Genomic DNA, 18,722 nt, shown 5'->3' on the forward strand with positions numbered 1-18,722 from the left:
GGAAATACCTTTCAAACAGATTTGGATGGAAAGTTAAGACTCACGGTAACTTTCTCTTTCACTTTCTTCCTTACTTCCATGTTTATTTTGGAACTTATTAACCCCTTTCTTTGTTAGGGTTTCCCATTCGAGGTGTGAGTGCTGCTTCAATCACTGCCTCGAGGCTCGCTCTATCAAAGGCTCAAGAGATAATCTTGAGTTCTTCGTCAAAAAGAAAAGCTGATAGACCACAGATCTCTGAGGATGAAGAAGAACGGGACGAAGGCTCGTTGGTTCATAAGCCACGGGCTAGGAGATGGGTCATTTCAGATGACGAAGCTACTCCCCTTCCTAGTTCTGTTCCCATGTCCGAGCCTGAAAATGCTACCTTAGTGAGTTCTGATGAAGATACGCCTGCTGCACCTCGTGACTCTACTGAACAAATCTTTTCTCGTGGGTTTGATGAAGAAAGCTTTGGCTTTATATCTGAGGAAACGCCTCTTGCCACTTTTCATGCCTCTACTCCGATTGAACCTCAGCTACCCATTCCTGCTGCTGCTGCCACTATTCCGCCCGTGGTTATTTTGACTTCCTCGACTGCCCATACTGTTACAACTTCCCATGTTGAAGTTGGTTCCTCCGGTAACAGTAGGGCAATGAAACAAGTTACCATCGAGATTCCTGAAGATGGTAATCTTTTGAAGAAATCTGGCCAAGCTGATGTATGGCTGAAACCACTGATTGGCCCAGTTGAGAAGTCAAAACTGGAAAGTCACGGCTTTCTAACGTGGATGAATGATATTGTGCATTCGTCTTTAAACGTATAAACCTTGTCTTTTTATTTTATGTGATTTCTCTTTTACTGGTATCACATTCCTCTTTTCATTGCGTAGATCAATCTCATTGGAACGGAGATGATGAAAAGGATCATCCACACAGAGCAGTTGATGAATGATTATCACGCTGAGGTGGACAACTAGAAAGAACAATTCGAGGGGCTTCAACTTGAGATGGAGGTTTTAGAGGAAGAAAAGTGCACCTTAGAGCAGCAAGTAAAGGTTATGGCAGCAGAACTTGCGGTTGAGAAAGCCTCATCCAATCAGGTGGGCAATGACAAGAATCTTGTCGAGTCTTCATTTGCTGAGCAGCTTTCCAAGGGTTATGAAGAAATTAGGAACTTAAAGGATTTGCTAAACCAAAAAGAAGCTTACTCTGGGGAGCTTGTTCAAATGCTCAAGCAAACTCAAGAAGATCTTCGTGTATCCTTGGACAAGGTTTAGTTTTTAGAGAGATCTCTTTCCCCCTACAAGCTTCTTACGATGCTGCCATGAATGAGAAGGATGAATTAAGAGCTGAGGTTAAGCAGTGGAAAAAAGATTATGAGGCCCTTGAAGATAAAGTCGCTGTTGATTTTAGCTGGGCTTTTTTGAACACTCGCCTCGAAACGTTAATGGAAGTAAGCCAGGAAGGCTTTGACTTAGATGCTGAGATTGCAAAGACTAGAGAGACGATTGAAAAGACCCAACAGAGTCAAAGCTTTTCTTCACTGAGGTTGGCATTCCCGAGGGTGATGAAATCGCTCCTGGTGAGGCTGTTGTTCAACCTTCTCCTGCTTAAGTTGCTCTTCCTTCTGGTGATGATGCCACTCTTCATCCTACCGGTTCAGATTCCGCCCCACAGTGAAAGTTAAAAGTTTGAAATGTTTCTTTGTTTTTTTTATTTTTCTTATTAGTGGAACATTTGGAGATTTACCCCTCGTCCCATTTGGGGGTAATGTTTTGGAAAATCTTACCCTTATTCCGTTTTGGGGTTTTTTGTATAAGACAATTAGGTTGGAACTAAGTTCATACTTAGTTTTAGCCAAGTTATTATAATATCATCTTCTAAGTTTTTGTTCAACTTCTATGATATTTTATTCCGAGTTTCTGTACTACTCTTTTTTTAGGCATTAAAAATGCTTCAGTACTTCGTAACTTTTTGAAACAAGCACGATTTATAAAAGAGGGCTCTTTTATAAACGACACTTAATGAAGAAGACGTCTCAACTTCATAATGGTGTAAACATACGAAAGAAGAAATAGGAACACACACGTTTCTTTGAATAACTTTGAGGAAGTTTTGTATCTTTCGAACTTTCAAATTGTATAATACTTTACATGTATTCAAGTATCATCTATAACTCTTTCGTAACTGTTTTCTTTACAATAGATTTTACAAAATTCAAGGGTATATCTTGAAACCCATGACTAAATATTGCCATTCGTAAGATTTAGAAATTTATATCCACGAGTATATTTTTCATAGGTTTTTGAATCAGGCTTGCATTTTTGGCTCTTGACTTTGCTCTTAACTTTCAATTTGTTGGGTATACCATAGGCTTGACTTGAATTCTGACTTTTTCAGTCTTCTTTGCCTTCCTATATATATATATATATATATATATATATATATATATATATATATATATATATATATATAAGTGGACGGAAGTGTTTGAGATTTGAAGTATGAAATATCGAGCACTTGATTATTCCTTCCATGTGGTCCATTTCCTGAAAAGGAAAAACATACGGGACTCAGAGGTATATATAATTTAGATGATGACTGCTTAACTCTTTATATTTCCATCAGAAAGGTTGCAACCCTAGACCAGGAATAATGTTGCTTCCGCGTGTCTTTCAGGTCTAATATCATCATTTGGTGTAGGCTAGCTTTTTGCCTATCATCTAAAATTGTTAGTATAATTTTAATTGTTCAAAACAAAATTCGTAATTGAACGATACCTGACCGTGGGTATTTATTTTGCTCAGAAATAGTATTTTTTTAAATGAACAACATTCCAACTCGAGGGTAAAACCTTGCCATCCATGGTTTCTAACTTGTAGGCACCTTTTCCAGCGATACCTCGAACTTTATAGGGTCCTTCCCAATTTGGATTTAACTTTCCTGCTCCGGTTGTTTTCATTGATTGGAAAATCTTTTTAAGAACGAAGTCCCCAATTTTGAAGTACCTGAGGTGAGCCTTTCTGTTGTAGTATCGTTCTATGATTTGCTTTTGTGCTTCCATCCGTATTAAAGCTACTTCTCTTCTTTGTTCGAGTAAGTCCAAGTTTGTTCTTAATTCCTCATCGTTCGACTCTTCCGTTGCCAATGTGAATCTCGTGCTTGGTTCTCCTATTTCAACCGGGATTAAAGCTTCTGAACCGTACACAAGCGAAAATGGAGTTTCTCCCGTGGCTGTTTTTGTTGTGGTTCTATAAGCCCATAACACTCCTGGTAATTCTTTAGGCCAATTCCCTTTTGATATTTCTAGTCTCTTCTTCAAATTATTGATGATAATCTTATTTGTTGACTCAACTTGTCCATTTGCCACGAGATGGTAAGGTGAAGAGGTTATTTATTTGATTTGCCAACTTTGAAAGAACTCCGTGATTTTTGAGCCTATAAATTGTGGGCCATTATCACATACGATTTCTTTTGGAACTCCAAACCGGCATAAAATGTTTCGCCAAATGAAGTATTTCACCTCCTTTTCTCGTACCTATTTGAAAGCTCCTGCCTCTACCCATTTTGAAAAGTAATATGTTAACACTAATAAGAACTGTACCTTTCCTATAGCTTGTGGTAAAGGCCCTACTATATCCATTCCCTATTACATAAATGGCCATGGGAAAATAACTGTATGTAATAACTCTGCAGATCGATGCATATTGTTGGCATATTATTGACACTTATCACATTTGGCTACAAAATTTTCCGCATTTTCTTCCATTTTAGGCTAGTAATATCATGCCCTGATTAGTGTTTTAACTAAGGATCTTCCACCTGCGTGATTTCCGTAATGTCCATCATGTACTTCCCTCATCACGTACTCCGTTTGATTGGGTCCAAGGCACCTTGCTAAAGGACCGCCAAATATTTTTTGATATAAATTATCTCGAATTAGGCAGTAATGAGCAGCTTTTCGTCGAAGCACATGAGATTCTTTCTTGCCTTCAGGTACGATCCCGTACTACAAAAAATTAACAATCTCGTTTCTCCAATCCCAGGTTAAATTATTAAATCTTACCTCATGTTTATCCTGGTCAAGTGTTGAATGAAATAAATATATTACAATAGCATTTTATTCACGCGTTACTTCTGTAACTGAAGCAAGGTTAGCCAACGCGTCTGCTTCTGCGTTTTCTTCCCTGGGTATTTGCACGATCTTCTATGATTGGAATTGCCTGACCAGTTCTCGTGCCTTTTTCCAAGTATTGTTGCATTCGTGCCTCTTTAGCAGTGTAAGTCCCCTGCATCTGATTGACTACCAGTTGAGAGTCACTTTTAATCATGATTTGCTCTATGGAGAGTTCTCGTGCTAGTTCCAAACCTGTAATTACAGCTTCATACTCTGCTTCATTGTTAGTAATAGGGTAACATTTAATTGTTTGTCTTATACATTCACCTGAGGGTGGGATTAAGACAATACCTAAACTGGCTCCTTTGACATTTGAAGAGCCATCAGTAAATAAAGTCCACGTACCTGGATTAGCTCCACTAAAAATTTGTAATTCCTTTTCTACTTCAGGAATTATGTTTGTATTAAAATCTGTGACGAAATCTGCTAAAACTTGAGACTTTATTGCTGTTCTAGGTTGATAAATAATGTCATATTCACTTAGTTCTATTGCCCACTTGGCTAGTCTGCCTGGCAATTCTTGTTTATGCAAAATATTCCTTAATGGATATGCAGTTACTACGAAGATAGGATGTCATTGAAAATATGGTCTCAATTTCCTAGCTGCCATGACTAATGCTAAAGCTAGTTTCTCTAGATGAGGATATCTAGTTTCAGCATCTAATAAAGATTTACTAATATAATAAATAGGAGATTGTTTGCCTTTGTCCTCCCTTACTAAAACTGCACTTACAAATAGTCTTTCTCCATCCCTTAGTTTAGACAGTAGGGGAGGATTTGTTAAGTATGCCTTCAAATCTTTGAGGGCTTGTCGACATTCCTCAGTCCATTCAAACTGATTTTGCTTCTTCAATACTGAAAAGAATTTAACGCTTTTCTCTGAAGATCTTGAAATGAATCTTCCCAAATCTGCAATCCTACATGTCAATCTTTGTGCCCCTTTTTGCTTATGAGTATATCAGGTATTTCTTCAATAGCTTTATCTGTGCAGGATTTACTTCAATTCTTCTATTAGATACGAGAAAGCCTAGAAACTTACCTGAAGCTACGCCAAAAGCGCACTTTTCTGGGTTTAGTTTCATATTATATCTGCGGAGGATCTCGAAGGTAGTTAAAAGATGTTGAAAATGATCTTCCACTTGTGTAGATTTAACCAACATATCATCAATGTACATTCCATCGTCTTCTCCAGGTGTTCTTGGAACATCTTGGTCACCAATCTCTGATACGTGGCTCCAGCATTTTTCAAGCCAAAAGGCATGACTTTGTAATAATAAGCCCCCCTGTTTGTAATAAATAAAGTTTTTTCTTCGTCTAAGGGGTCCATTTTTATTTGATTATAACCAGAATACGCATTTAGAAAGCTTAATAATTCGTGGCCTGCGGTATCATCAATCAATTGATCTATATGCGGTAACGTGAATAAATCCTTCGGGCATGCTTTATTTAAGTTAGTGTAATCCACACAAACTATCCATTTACAGTTCTTTTTCGGAACTACCACAGTATTAGCTAACCAACTAGGATATTTTACCTCGCGTATTGAATCGATCTTTAAGAGTTTCTGTACCTCTTCATCGATCACTTGATTTTTGAATGATCCTTACTTCCTCTTCTTTTGTTTGACAGGTATGAATGATGGATCTTTATTTAATTTATGAGTCATCACCTCCGGAGGTATACCTGCCATATCTGAATGGGACCATGCAAAACAATCCGCGTTAGCTTTTAAATATTCAATTAACTTACCTCTCCTATCTAGGTTTAACCTTGCTCCGATATGAATTCTTCGATCTGGCCATTGTTCGAATAGTGGAACAACTTCAAGCTCCTCAATCGTTGACTTGCACCCACATCTTTTTGACTTGCACTCGTATCTTTTTGACTTGCATTTGTATCTTTTTGACTTGGCCGTATCACCGAATTGATGCTCCTTGAAGTTTGTCAATCTCCTCGAATATGTTGAATTCCCCATTTTGAAGGGAATTTGATAATCTGATGTAATATGGATGGCACAACATCCATATCATGAATCCACGGCCTCCCAAGAATCACATTATAGGCCATATCCGTGTCTATCACTTGAAATTTTATTTCTTTGATGCCCCCTTCTGCGTATGTACTTAGTTCAATCTCGCCCTTTGTAATAACGGTTGAGTTATCAAACCTAGATAAGGAATGTGCTTTTGGAACTACACGATCGCCCATCAGCATTTCGTTCACCACTCGTAATAGAATGATATTCACAGAGCTACCTGAGTCAATCAAAACTCGTTTTACATCAGTATCATGTATAAGTAAAGATATTACCAGTGCATTGTTGTGAGGAATCATTAATCCATCGGCATCTGCATCATCAAAGGTTATGTTGCCGTCTTCCAGAGTTTGGCGAGTTAGTTTCCTGTGAGTTATTATGAACTTTGTTGTTTTTCTCACGGCTGTATAGGTTATGCCGTTGACTTCTTCTCCGCCGTTTATTACATTTACTGTTCTCTTTGGAGACGAAGGTTTTGGGGGCTCTTGCTTATTTTTCATGTAATCTTGTTTGCCTTTCTCGCTGAACAATTTCGTCAGATAGCCCTGCTTCAATAAATGTTCCACCTCACCTTGTAATAATCTGCAGTCTGATGCTCTATGGCCGTGATCATTATGGAACTTGCACCAAAAGTCTGGGTTTCTTCTATTTGGATTTGATCTCATCTCTTTAGGCCATCGTACCTTATCCCCCATGCTTCTTAAAACAACGACCAACTCGGAGGTACTCACGTTAAAATTATAATTCCCAATCCTTGCGTTTGTATTAGCATCTCTGTTACGTTCACCTCATTTTTTTCTGAATCTCGACGATGACGAACCTGAATCTCTATTTGTGAACCTGTGATCAGCCCGCATGTTTTCAAATTTGGAACGAGCTTCTCGCCCCGAAGGTCCCATATAAGGCTCGTACCTATTCTTACCGAACCTCTTCTCAGATTTTGACCGCCTCGAACCTGTTTTTTCTTCAACCCTTGACTGAGCTACGATATCGTCTTCGATCCGTAACTTGGTAATGTACCTATTATAGACATTATTCCATATCGTGGCAGGGAATTCTTGTAGGCTCTCTTTAAGCCTCCTCGTAGCTTCTGAACTTTTCTCGTTTAAATTGCTTGCAAATGCCATGGCTACCCAATTGTCAGGTACTCTTGGTAGCAACATTCTTTCACGTTGGAATCTATCTACGAATTCTCGAAGCAACTATGTATCTCCTTGATTTACTTTGAATATATCCTCCATTCTCTTTTCAACTTTTTGTGCACCCGAGTGTGCTTTTATAAATAGATCTGCAAGCTCAGCAAAAGAGTCAATAGAATTTTCAGGTAAAAGAGAGTGCCATATTAACGCTCCTTTAGTAAGTGTTTCCCCAAACTTTTTTACCAGCACAGATTCAATCTCCTGCTTGGTTAAATCATTGCCTTTTACTCCCATGGTGAATGCAGTAACGTTGTCACGTGGATCGGCCATTTTATCGTATTTCGGGATATCAAGCATTTTGAACTTTTTGGGAATTGGTAATGAAGTTGCGCTTGGTTTCCATGGTTGTTGTGAATATTTGTCGAAATCAACTCCTTTGATCATAGGTGGTACGCCGGGTATTTGCTCAATACGGTCGTTTTGTTCTTTCACCTGTTTCTGCAAGGTTAGTATTAAAGTTTGTAAATCAGAATTATTAGGCGTACCCGGTCTCCCATCACGTGACTCGTTGGGAGTTCCTCCGCTTCCAGAATTAGCCAACCCTGATCATGGAATTTCCACATTTGCAGTATTGTTTGGTGGAGGTGTGGGTGGCACAGCTGGTAGTCCACCCACGAAAGCCTGGAGAGCATCATTCACGTACTCAGTAATTAACTTCTTCACAACATCCTACTCGACAGTTTGTTCATTTCCATATTGTTTATTGTTATGAGTAGTGGATCTTTATGGTGATGCTTCTCTTGTATTGCGTGGGGTTCCTTGAGGTGACAGAACTGGAGTTCCTTCCACTGGCTGGTTGTTGTCATTGACATTCGACATGATTCGGTTAAGAGAGAGTGATTTGGAAAGTAAGAGAAGATTATCAGATTCCCGGCAACAGAACCAATTTGTTTAACCAAAGAATTAGTTTCTCAGTCAAAGCCTATTTTTAGAAGTACTCGGGTTACTGATAATCAAGAAATTCAATATTCTCTTAGAAATAGGAAAGCAAATTAGAATAAGAAATGACAAAGTAATCAATAGAAAGCACAAGAAAATAATTATATTCCAATAATAATCAGAACGTGTCTGTACAAATGATATTTCTTTCCCTTATATAGAGGTCTTCAAGTATAACATTTTTCCCCTTTTAAGACCGATTCATTATGAGCATTAATGACATTAATAAAACGTTATAGTTGGTAATCGTAACCGTTCGTAAAGATTCTGTAACGTTTGTAATCATCCACGCTCATTAATTGAAGATCCATGAATCTGCCCTTTTTACTGTCTTGGTTCATTCCACAGGTACCTCTTCATATAACTTAAAGAGACTCGAGCAACCATTTCTTTTCACCTCGTGAGTGATTTGTTCGTATCTTCTGCGACTCGTGTCTTTTTAGTGCTCCTCTCCAGCTGTCGCTTTTCTAGTGATCCACGTGCCTTTCCATGTCAACCACATAATTAACTCCAAGTGTAACATTTATTTTTACCAATACACAGCTGCGAGTCACATTTGATTTCAATAACCTCGGAATCAAGTCCCCGGGCCAATTCCAGCCCTGCAATCAAAGCTTCATACTCTGCTTCATTGTTAGTTAAAAGGATCGTTCTGATGGCTTGCTTTAAGGTTTCCCCCGAAGGAATGATTAAGACTATTCTGAGTCCAGACCTCTTTACGTTGGAAGCTCCATCCGTAAATAAGGTCCAAACCCCCGATGTCGATTTCGATACTATTACTGCCTCCTTGGTTGCCATAGGCAGTAGTCCCGGACTAAAATCGGCCACGAAGTCAGCCAAGACTTGCGACTTAATTATAGTCCTTGGTTTAGATTCTATATCGAACTCACTCATTTCGACGACCCATTTGGCCAATCTGCCCAAGAGCTCGGGTTTTATGAAGGATGTTCCGCAAAGGAAAAGTAGCCACCACAACTATCGGGTAGCATTGGAAGTAGGGCCTCATCTTCCGAGCGGCGACTACGAGAGCTAAGGTCAGTTTTTCCAAATGTGGGTAGCGAGTTTCTGCTCCCGTTAAAATTTTGCTAACGCAATAAATGGGAAATTGCATACCTTCGTCCTCCCGGACTAAACCACACTTACCGCAACTTCTGAAACCGCGAGGTAAACTAGCAATATTTCACCTTCTTTTGGTTTTGAGAGCAATGGAGGGCTCGATAAGTACTTCTTCAGATCCCTCAGAGCCTGTTGGCACTCCGATGTCCATTAGAAATTATTTTTCTTTTTTGAGCAGTGTGAAGAAGCGATGATATTTTTCCAAAAATCCCAGAAACTTGTGATACCAGAAATCCTAGAAACTTACCAGAACTGACCCCGAACGCGCACTTCTCGGGATTAAGTTTCATGTTATGCTTCCTCAGGATGTCGGATGTTTCTTTCAAATGCTTAAGATGGTCACCTGCATTCAAAGGCTTAACGATCATATCGTCTATATAAACTTCCATAGTCTTTCTTATTTGCTTTTCAAACATCTTATTTACGAGCCGCTGATAAGTGGCTCCGGCGTTTTTCAACCCGAAGGGCATTACATTGTAAACAATATGTACCAAAATTTATTATAAACAAAGTTTTTTCTTGATCTTTCGGGTTCATCTTGATTTGATTGTATCCGGAGTAAGCATCGAGGAAACTCATCAACTCGTGTCTGGCCATGACATCAATCATTTGATCGATATTTGGCAGTGGGAACGAGTCTTTTGGGCACGCCTTATTAAGGTCTTTGTAGTCTACACACATGCGAAAATTATTGTTCTTCTTACGAACTACTACTACATTGGCTAGCCAATCCGGATATCTTACCTCTCGGATCGAACCGATTTTAAGCAAGCAGGTTACCTCTTCTTTGATGAATTTATTCCTGGCCTCGGCAATAGGGCATTTCTTCTGTCTTACCGGAGGTACGTTGGGATCCAAACTCAGCTTGTTCATGGCTATTTCCGTCGGGATACCTGTCATTCCATGCAAAACAATCAACATTAAATTTAAGGAATTCAATAAAACCAGACCTGAGCTCCGGGTGCAGTCATGTCCCCAGATGGAATTTTCTTTCTAGGAATTCCTCGAACAATGCAACTTGCTCCAGTTCCTCTGCCGCGGACTTCGTTGCATCCGTATCTTCTGGAACTTGGAAATATCTCGGCACCTGATATTGTTCTGACGACTCTGCTTCCGAGCTAACTCCTTCTAGCTCAGGAGTAGGTGCCAGTTCCTGTAATTGCTATGTCGTGCATTTCTTCCCTTTGCTACTGGAAACTGAGATTGCATTCATCTTCCTTGCTTCCGGTTGATTACCTCTTATCTTCTTGATTCCTCCAGGCGTCGTATGTTAAGGGTACAACTTTTATCTTGTGTAACCATGGCCTTCCCGGGATGATGTTGTATCCCATGTCACTATCTACTACTTCGAAGAGAGTTGTTTTCATTACTCTTTTAGCATTCCTGAGCAGCAAAATCTCTCCCCGGGTCATCACACTCGCAAGGTTGAATCCAACAAGGAGATTTATTGTCGGAATAATGCTTCCGGTGAGTTTAGCTTGCTCCAATTCTCTCCATTGTATGATATTAGCCGAACTTCCTGAATCCACTTGAACACGTTTAATCTTAAAATCTAATACATTTAAATAAATTACCAGTGTGTCGTTGTGTGGTAACAATAATCCGTCTACGTCCTCCTCCGTGGAAGTGATATCATTTTCCCGAAGTCTTTTACTATGAGTTATTGATACTTTCATCTTCTTCGCTGCTGAAAAGGTGACCCCGTTAATCTCATTCCCTCCGAAGATCATATTGATCGTTTGGCATGGGGGTTCTTCTCCTACTTTCGAAGGTTCTGCGTTGTCTCTGTTACGACCATAATTGTTCTTAGCTCGGTCACTCAAAAATTCTCTGAGGTAACCATTCTTCAATAGTGTAGCCACTTCTTCCCGGAGGTGCCGGCAGTCCCCTGTCCGGTGACAGTTCGTCCCATGGTACTCGTACCATAAGTTGGGATCTCTTTGGCCGGAATCGAATCTCATAGGTCTCGGGAATCATGCTTCTTTAATGTTTCTCATGGCTGACACCAACTCCACTATACTGACGTTAAAGTTATATTCCGATAAATTGGGGTAAGAAGGATCCCGAGACCCCGACGTCTCTTTATCTTGGAGTGATCTATTGTTTCGACCACGATCGGTCCCTTTGTCAACGATGAATTTGTTTGCTGCCCAAAAGTTTCTGCCAAGACCTTCGGTCCGCTCGTAGGGCAAAAACTAGCCCCTCGAAGTCCGTCTGTCCGCGTCGTAGTCATCCTTTGATTTTTCTCTGCTCTTCTCCCGTCCTTTGGCCAATGATGTGGAACCGACCTGGTCATATTGGATCCTTATCTTTGACTAGTACCTGTTGTGGACATCTGCCCAAGTTGTTGCTTGAAACTTAAGCAAGCTCTCCTTCAGATTCCGGGACACGTCTAAGCTTCTAAGATTCAATCCTTTGGTGAATGCTTCAGCTGCCCATTCGTTCGGGACAACCGGGAGCAACATTATTTCTTTCTGGAATCAGGTGACGAACTCTCGTAATAATTCAGATTCTCCCTATGCGATCCTGAATATGTCGGCCTTCCGGGCTTGTACTTTTCTTGCCCCGATAGTGCCTGCTTCAGTTCCATCATAACATGATCCTGCCACGTGAGATGGTCTAGAATGATTGCATGTTGCTCTTGCAGGACCCTCACCGCATCCACGACATGCTCCTCATCAGCATCATCGGGAGTTGTATCCTGAACCTGTCGAGGGTATTGTATGTCATGCACCGGCATGGCGTCATTCTCCTCATTGTGGGTGTCACTGATTGGATCCTCGAAATGAGGCTGATCCCTTCGAATTTCAGGATTGTGCGTGTTTTTAACAATGTTATCTGCCATTTTTTATAATTTTTTTCTAAGACAAAATAATCAAACCGCGTTAGTAAAAAAGGCAATGATCAATTTAATTGCACGACTGTCTAGGCCCCATGGTGGGCGCCAAACTGTTTACCCGTAAAATGATACACAATTGAATTTATACGTGATTTCTAGACAAGTGAACTAATTTGATCCTGAAATAATTACAATAATTGAAGAAATATACAATACTTAGCTTTGAAATGTAGATGAAACAACAGAGATGTCAGTTCCGGGAATAAGGTTTTCAGGCACAACAATGATGAGATCAAAAAGCAAGAAAGTAAGATTGCATTACGCTTTGTATAAAATGTAGTATAAGTTTTGCCAAAAAATTCGTATCCATTATAATGATGAGCTCACTATTTATAGCTATGTCTAGGGAAGGAGGTCCTAAGATCGTGTCCTCCTTTAATATCAATTATGAGGGTCATTGATGAAGACGTAACGGTGAACATAAATGCCAAATTCTCTGTAACGGACCGTCGCTCTTAGTGCTGCAGAATATTTTCTATTAAATGCTACCGGACACAGAGCATTTAATACACCTTTATGAACGTTATCATTTCCGGTGACAAGCCAAATGAATGCGTTCGGTCTTTGGCCTTCCCCGTCTTGGGTTCCACGTGTCCTCCCTTTATACGGCCACGTGTCATATCATATTTCACCCTATATACTAACTGGATTGGATTGGTAGTAACATAAAAATTTTGAGTAGTTTTGGAGTTGAACAATAATGGATAACCAGACTTCAATATGTGTGTGAGAGAGATAAATAGAGAGGGAGAGAGTGTATTTTTTAAAAAGATGGCACAGTTAATAGAGTTTGCACTTACTGTATGAGTTGTACTCCTTCCATTCCTATATACTTGTCTTGTTTCACTTTTCCTTGGTCAATTTGACTAATATATAAAGCTAAATTGAATAAAATTATCTCAATATTTTATAATTAAAACTATATAATTTTCAATTCTTCTCATATCAATATAGTAAAAAAAATACATATTAAATTTTGTGGTCAAAGTTCATGTAGTTTAACTCTCAAGAATCGATAACTAAATGGAAACGGAAGGAGTACTAAGTAGGCGTTTGGACATAAGAATTGTAAAATTTCGAAAAAAAATAAAAAAGTTTTTCAAGTGAAAATAATATTTGAAAATTAGAGTTGTGTTTGGACATGAATATAATTTTGGGTTGTTTTTGAATTTTTGTGAGTCGTCTGAGTGAAAATTTTGAAAAATAATTTTTTGAAGTTTTTCAAATTTTCTAAAAATTTCAAAATTCATTTTCAAGTGAAAATTAAAAATTTTATGGCCAAACACTGATTTCGAAAAAAGTAAAAAAAAAAAAATTCGAAAAAAAAGTGAAATATTTTTCATGGCCAAACGGATTCTAAGTACTATAGATGATAAATTGTTCTTTTTCTTTTTGTCGTTGAACTCAAAGTTGGTGACAGAATAGAGAAATGAAATTTTGGTACGTTTGTGTGGAAAGGGAAAAAGAAAAAAAATAAGCAACTTTTTCGTCCATTCTGTAGAAGTCGTAATTAACTGCACTTTGCAAATGCCTCAGCTTCTATGATCACCTCCCAAACACCTATTACTCAGTCTAGTCTTGTTTGAAGAATTGTCCCAAATAGCCGCCCACCTAATTATTTAAATTAAAAATAACCAGTAAAAATATAATATTTGCATAATTTATATATTATATGTGTATATTAATTGTGTAGATTTTCCCAGAAGTTAGTAAGAAAATCTTTTCTCGATACCAAAATATATGGTTCATTTTTCATATGTCTAGAGTCAAAGATATAACTCTTTGGCCAATATCTTTTACAGCAATTTAATGTTATGTAGAAATGGAAAAATTAACCTGTAGTATTTTCAATATGAAAAAAGAAATAGCAATAGTGCTTTCAAAGCAATTTTAGCCTCTATAATATTTTAAAATGAAATACTTATCTACATTGAATATCATTCTAAATAGATTGGTCAAATATTAATTACTGGAATGCTAAATGTAACAAAAGTTTGGGAGTATAAACACATCACTACTTTTCGTACAAAGTACAAACAAAGATTGACTATTCATTACGTAATAGTTGGACTAACTTACTATGCCCAAAGTATGAAATTAAGTGAGTGTTTGGACATAAAAATTATAAAATTCCGAAAAAATGATTATTTTTTTCAAGTGAAAATGATATTTGAAAATTAGAGTTGTGTTTGGATATGAATATAATTTTGGGCTGTTTTTGAATTTTTGTGACTGATTTGAGTGAAAATTTTAAGAAACAGTTTTTTGGAGTTTTTCAAATTTTCGAAAATTTCAAAATTTATTTTCAAGTGAAAACTGAAAATTTTATGGCCAAACAATGATTTCGAAAAAAAGTAGAATTAATTGCGTTAAAATGTTTAATTTTTTCTTTACAAGTTTTAATACTCAAGTTTAAGGACAACAATATCGAGTAATCGAAGCATTTTTTTTCTTCTTCTTTTGAACGTGAAATGGGAGGAACTAAGAGAATCAATAATTTCATTTAAGCTCATAAGAGAAGGTTTTTGTAAAACATAAACGAATTTTAACAATTAATTTTGCATGAAAATGCAATATCTCGTTGATAAAGTGGGTCGGGTCGCATCCGGGTAACCGCAGCCTCAATGCAAAGGTATAAATAACCAACAACTGCAACGTTCTATCCATTTTTGAAATCTTTGAAACGGCGGTGAGATTTCTCTTGTTAACGTTCTTCAGCGTCACTCTCTCTCTCTCTCTCTCTCTCTCAAAGCACGGAAGAAATGGTATGTCTTTTCAGATTTCTTCACTTCTTGTGTGATTCTTTGATCAATTTTCTTACTAGTACTAATTAATACACCAAGAAATTTAAACTTGCTCCAATCTTAAGTAAATGTTTGCATTTCTGCAAATTCTTCGATTTCCTTCTACTCCATATCTTTGCATGTCCATTTACTTTTTCCAGATTCCTAATTTATAAGAACATATTATGGCGTTTGGATCTGAATGTATTAAGCGTAGACTCAAAACATGTCTTGGCAGTTTATTTTGCGAAAGGCAATCTGATCATCTTTTCAGTTTTATTCTCTTTTTTCCTCTGATCCATTCTTTCAAAATTATGTCCTGCCAATATGAGTTTCTTTTGCACTTTTTTTTTAACATTACATGTTTTTCCTCAGTATTATAGATGTAAATGTTCAGGCATGGTCCGTCCAACTATTTTACTCCTAGTCCTTGCTGCAGGCTGATGCAGGGAATGGATTATTAAGTGAAAAAAGAATTCCAGCAAAACGTAAGCGTAAAGATGTTTCGAATTGGGATACAGCATTTTCTTGTGATGTTCAGAAAGTAACCAAAACAAAACCTGCAAGAGAAGTGAAGAAATCTTGTTATCGTAGCCCTTCTCCTGTAAAAGTTTCTCAAAAAAGGAAAGTCAGTCAGCTTAGTACGAGTGAATTTGATTGGATTGATACGATCAAAGAATGCCCAGTATATCATCCATCGAAGGAAGAATTTGAGGATCCCTTGGCTTATGTGCAGAAAATTGCTCTTGAAGCATCAAAATTTGGTATGTTGACAACTCAAATCCTATTTGTTTCGATGTTAGTATACTTATGTGCAATGTATGTGAAAAGTTGTCGCAGATTCATGAATATAATTTGTTGTTTTGATGTCTAATATACCCTCTAATTGCAGTGTGAAAAAGCTTTAGTGCAACATATGTGTTATATACTACTAACTTTTTTCACTTTTTATTCCTTGAGGTTTCAACCGAGTGAACTATGACGAGAAAATTTGCAACCCTTAGTAATTTACTATCTCTTTATTTTTTTAAAATAATTGATTAATCTAGTTTTATTTTGTTCTAAAAATTGGTTAAACTGGCCATCAATTGGTGATAAGTGCTTACAACTTGGGACGGAGGGGGTGTGACATTATGCTTTGAAGGTTATGAACTGCATATGCTTCCTACAACTCAGGGTGAGATTGGCTCTAGCAGATTGCAACATCATAACGGTGTTTATCTTGGGAGACCGTATTTCTGCTGCCTGTTTGTCACCTCTTTTTGGAATGATTAGGAACCAGAACAGCTCAATAACACACTTTTAATCTATTCTCTATATTCTGTTGTTTTCTAACTGTAAAATGGTTAAGTTGAACTTGTTTTGCTTCACTTATTGTGCTGTGGTAATCATACATTTTTGTCCATCTTCTGCTGATTGACAAGAGTGAGTCGCTCTAGTGGTAAGCACTCTCCATTTCCAACCAAGAGGTTGTGAGTTCGAGTCGCCCCAAGAGCAAGGTGGGGAGTTCTTGGAGGGAGGGAGCCGAGGGTCTATCGGAAACAGCCTCTCTACCCTAGGGTAGGGGTAAGGAAAGGACTGTACAAACTACCCTAACTGTAAAATGGTTAAGTTGAACTTGTTTTGCTTCACTTATTGCCCATCTTCTGCTGATTGACCAGCATTTTATTGAATTTATAGGCATTTGTAAGGTTGTCTCTCCTCTGGGATCTTCTGTTCCACCGGGAGCAGTATTGATGAAAGAGCGAAAAGGTTTTAAGTTTACCACTAAGCTGCAACCTCTGCGACTTGCTGAATGGAATAACAACGATAAGATCTCCTTCTTCATGAGAGGAAGGTACTATATATAATAAGTGATGTTCAGCAGAATAGCCAAGTATCATCACAAAAATGGTGGTACTTCTAAGTTTTATTGCAGCACAAATCACTGCTATCTTAATGTTGGTCATTATCGAAATTGTCTTGTTACTTCTTTTGGATTATATATGGTTGGCATGTGTCATGAGTTTTTTTTGTGTTCCAGAAATTATACTATCCGTGATTTTGAGATAATGGCAAACAAGGCAACAGCTCGTAGATACTGTATATCTGGATGCCTTCCTCCTGCATATGTGGAAAAGGAATTCTGGAAAGAAATGGTACATGCAAAGAAAGGGATGGTTGAGTATGGAATTAATATAGATGGTAGTGCCTTCTCAAGCACTTTCAATGATCCTCTTGGAAGTAGCAAATGGAATTTCAAGGTTCTACATAAATGTTTTCTGCTAGTTTTTTAACGTCCTTCTGCATTCTTCTGTTATCATCTTTCTTCATTGTTATAGATGGACAACATCCTCAGCTTGATGCTACTCATGGATGATTTGAACTGAATTGGAGTTCATATTTTACTATTTTGCGTGTTGCTTCCTTTAGTGCAAGCCCCATTTGATTTGCAAGTGTCTGACTAATCTACATTTTCCTTTTCATCCAATATCTTACTGTTATTCATCTGTGCAGATACTACCTCGGCTGCGAAGATCCACATTACGCTTGATAGTAAACGAAATCCCGGTAATGTATGATTGTATATTATAGGAACAATTCAGCATTATAGTAAATGCTTTAATGTTTTTGATACATTTATTTGTTTCAGGGAGTAACTGAACCCATGCTATACATTGGGATGCTATTTAGTATGTTTGCGTGGCATGTGGAGGATCATTACCTCTATAGGCAAGTCATACTATGGTTACCAACATTCTCTTAGATGTTTCATCCATTTAATCTCTTCAAGTTTTCTTGACTTTTGCCTTTCTCAGCATTAATTATCATCATTGTGGGGCGCCCAAAACTTGGTATGGAGTTCCTGGGCATGCAGCTGTTCAGTTTGAGAATCTTATTCGGCATCATGTCTACAATGAGGAAATTCTATCAGAAAATGGGCTCAATGGAGTCTTTAACGTTCTTCAAGAGAAAACAACAACGGTTTCTCCAAAGATTTTGCTGCAATATGATGTCCCCGTTTACAAGGCTGTGCAAATGCCAGGGGAGTTTGTTATTACCTTCCCTAGAGCATACCATTCAGGATTTAGTCATGGTTAGATCTTGAAGCTCCTAGTCTAACCTGAAATTAATTTTGGGGGATATTACTTTGCCCATACAACTAATTTTCCTTGTTCCTGCAGGCTTTAACTGTGGCGAGGCTGTGAATTTTGCAATTGGTGAATGGTTTCCATTTGGAGCTGAAGCATGTGAACGTTATGCTCTTCTTGGCAAGGTTCCAATTATTCCTTATGAAGAGCTCCTATGTGCAGAAGCAATGAGTCTCCCAGAGTCTTTAACTCACATACCTTATTGCTCAGCAGATTTAGTCTCCCTTCGTTGTGTAATGACTTCATTTTCATGCCTATTGAGATCGTACCACCATGCCCGCTGGTGCTTGAAGAAGTTTAGAACTTCACTTAGAATGTGTTTAAAACCTCGAGGATCATCCGTCTGCGTCCTCTGTAGACGACTATGTTACGTGGCATACATTGAATGCAAATGTTTCGATGGTCCCATATGCCTTTTTCATGGTACCTAGCTAAACACCTCAATGCTTGCTAACATTTCC

The 18,722-nt window shown here is 38.1% G+C and overlaps 1 protein-coding gene across 1 annotated transcript; it reads left to right on the top strand.

Annotated features, from left to right (window-relative positions):
* The first annotated feature begins 12,534 nt into the window (after positions 1-12,534).
* Positions 12,535-18,692, top strand: LOC107771772 (lysine-specific demethylase JMJ13-like). Its single transcript, XM_075250823.1, has 8 exons — positions 12,535-12,594; positions 15,570-15,894; positions 16,811-16,967; positions 17,154-17,373; positions 17,627-17,680; positions 17,763-17,802; positions 17,892-18,206; positions 18,295-18,692. Exons 1-8 carry the CDS (start codon positions 12,535-12,537, stop codon positions 18,690-18,692), a joined length of 1,569 nt encoding a protein of 522 aa, XP_075106924.1.
* The last annotated feature ends 30 nt before the right edge of the window (positions 18,693-18,722 follow it).

Source organism: Nicotiana tabacum, chromosome 4 (genome assembly GCF_000715075.1).
Source record: "Nicotiana tabacum cultivar K326 chromosome 4, ASM71507v2, whole genome shotgun sequence".
NCBI classification, from domain to species: Eukaryota; Viridiplantae; Streptophyta; class Magnoliopsida; order Solanales; family Solanaceae; genus Nicotiana; species Nicotiana tabacum.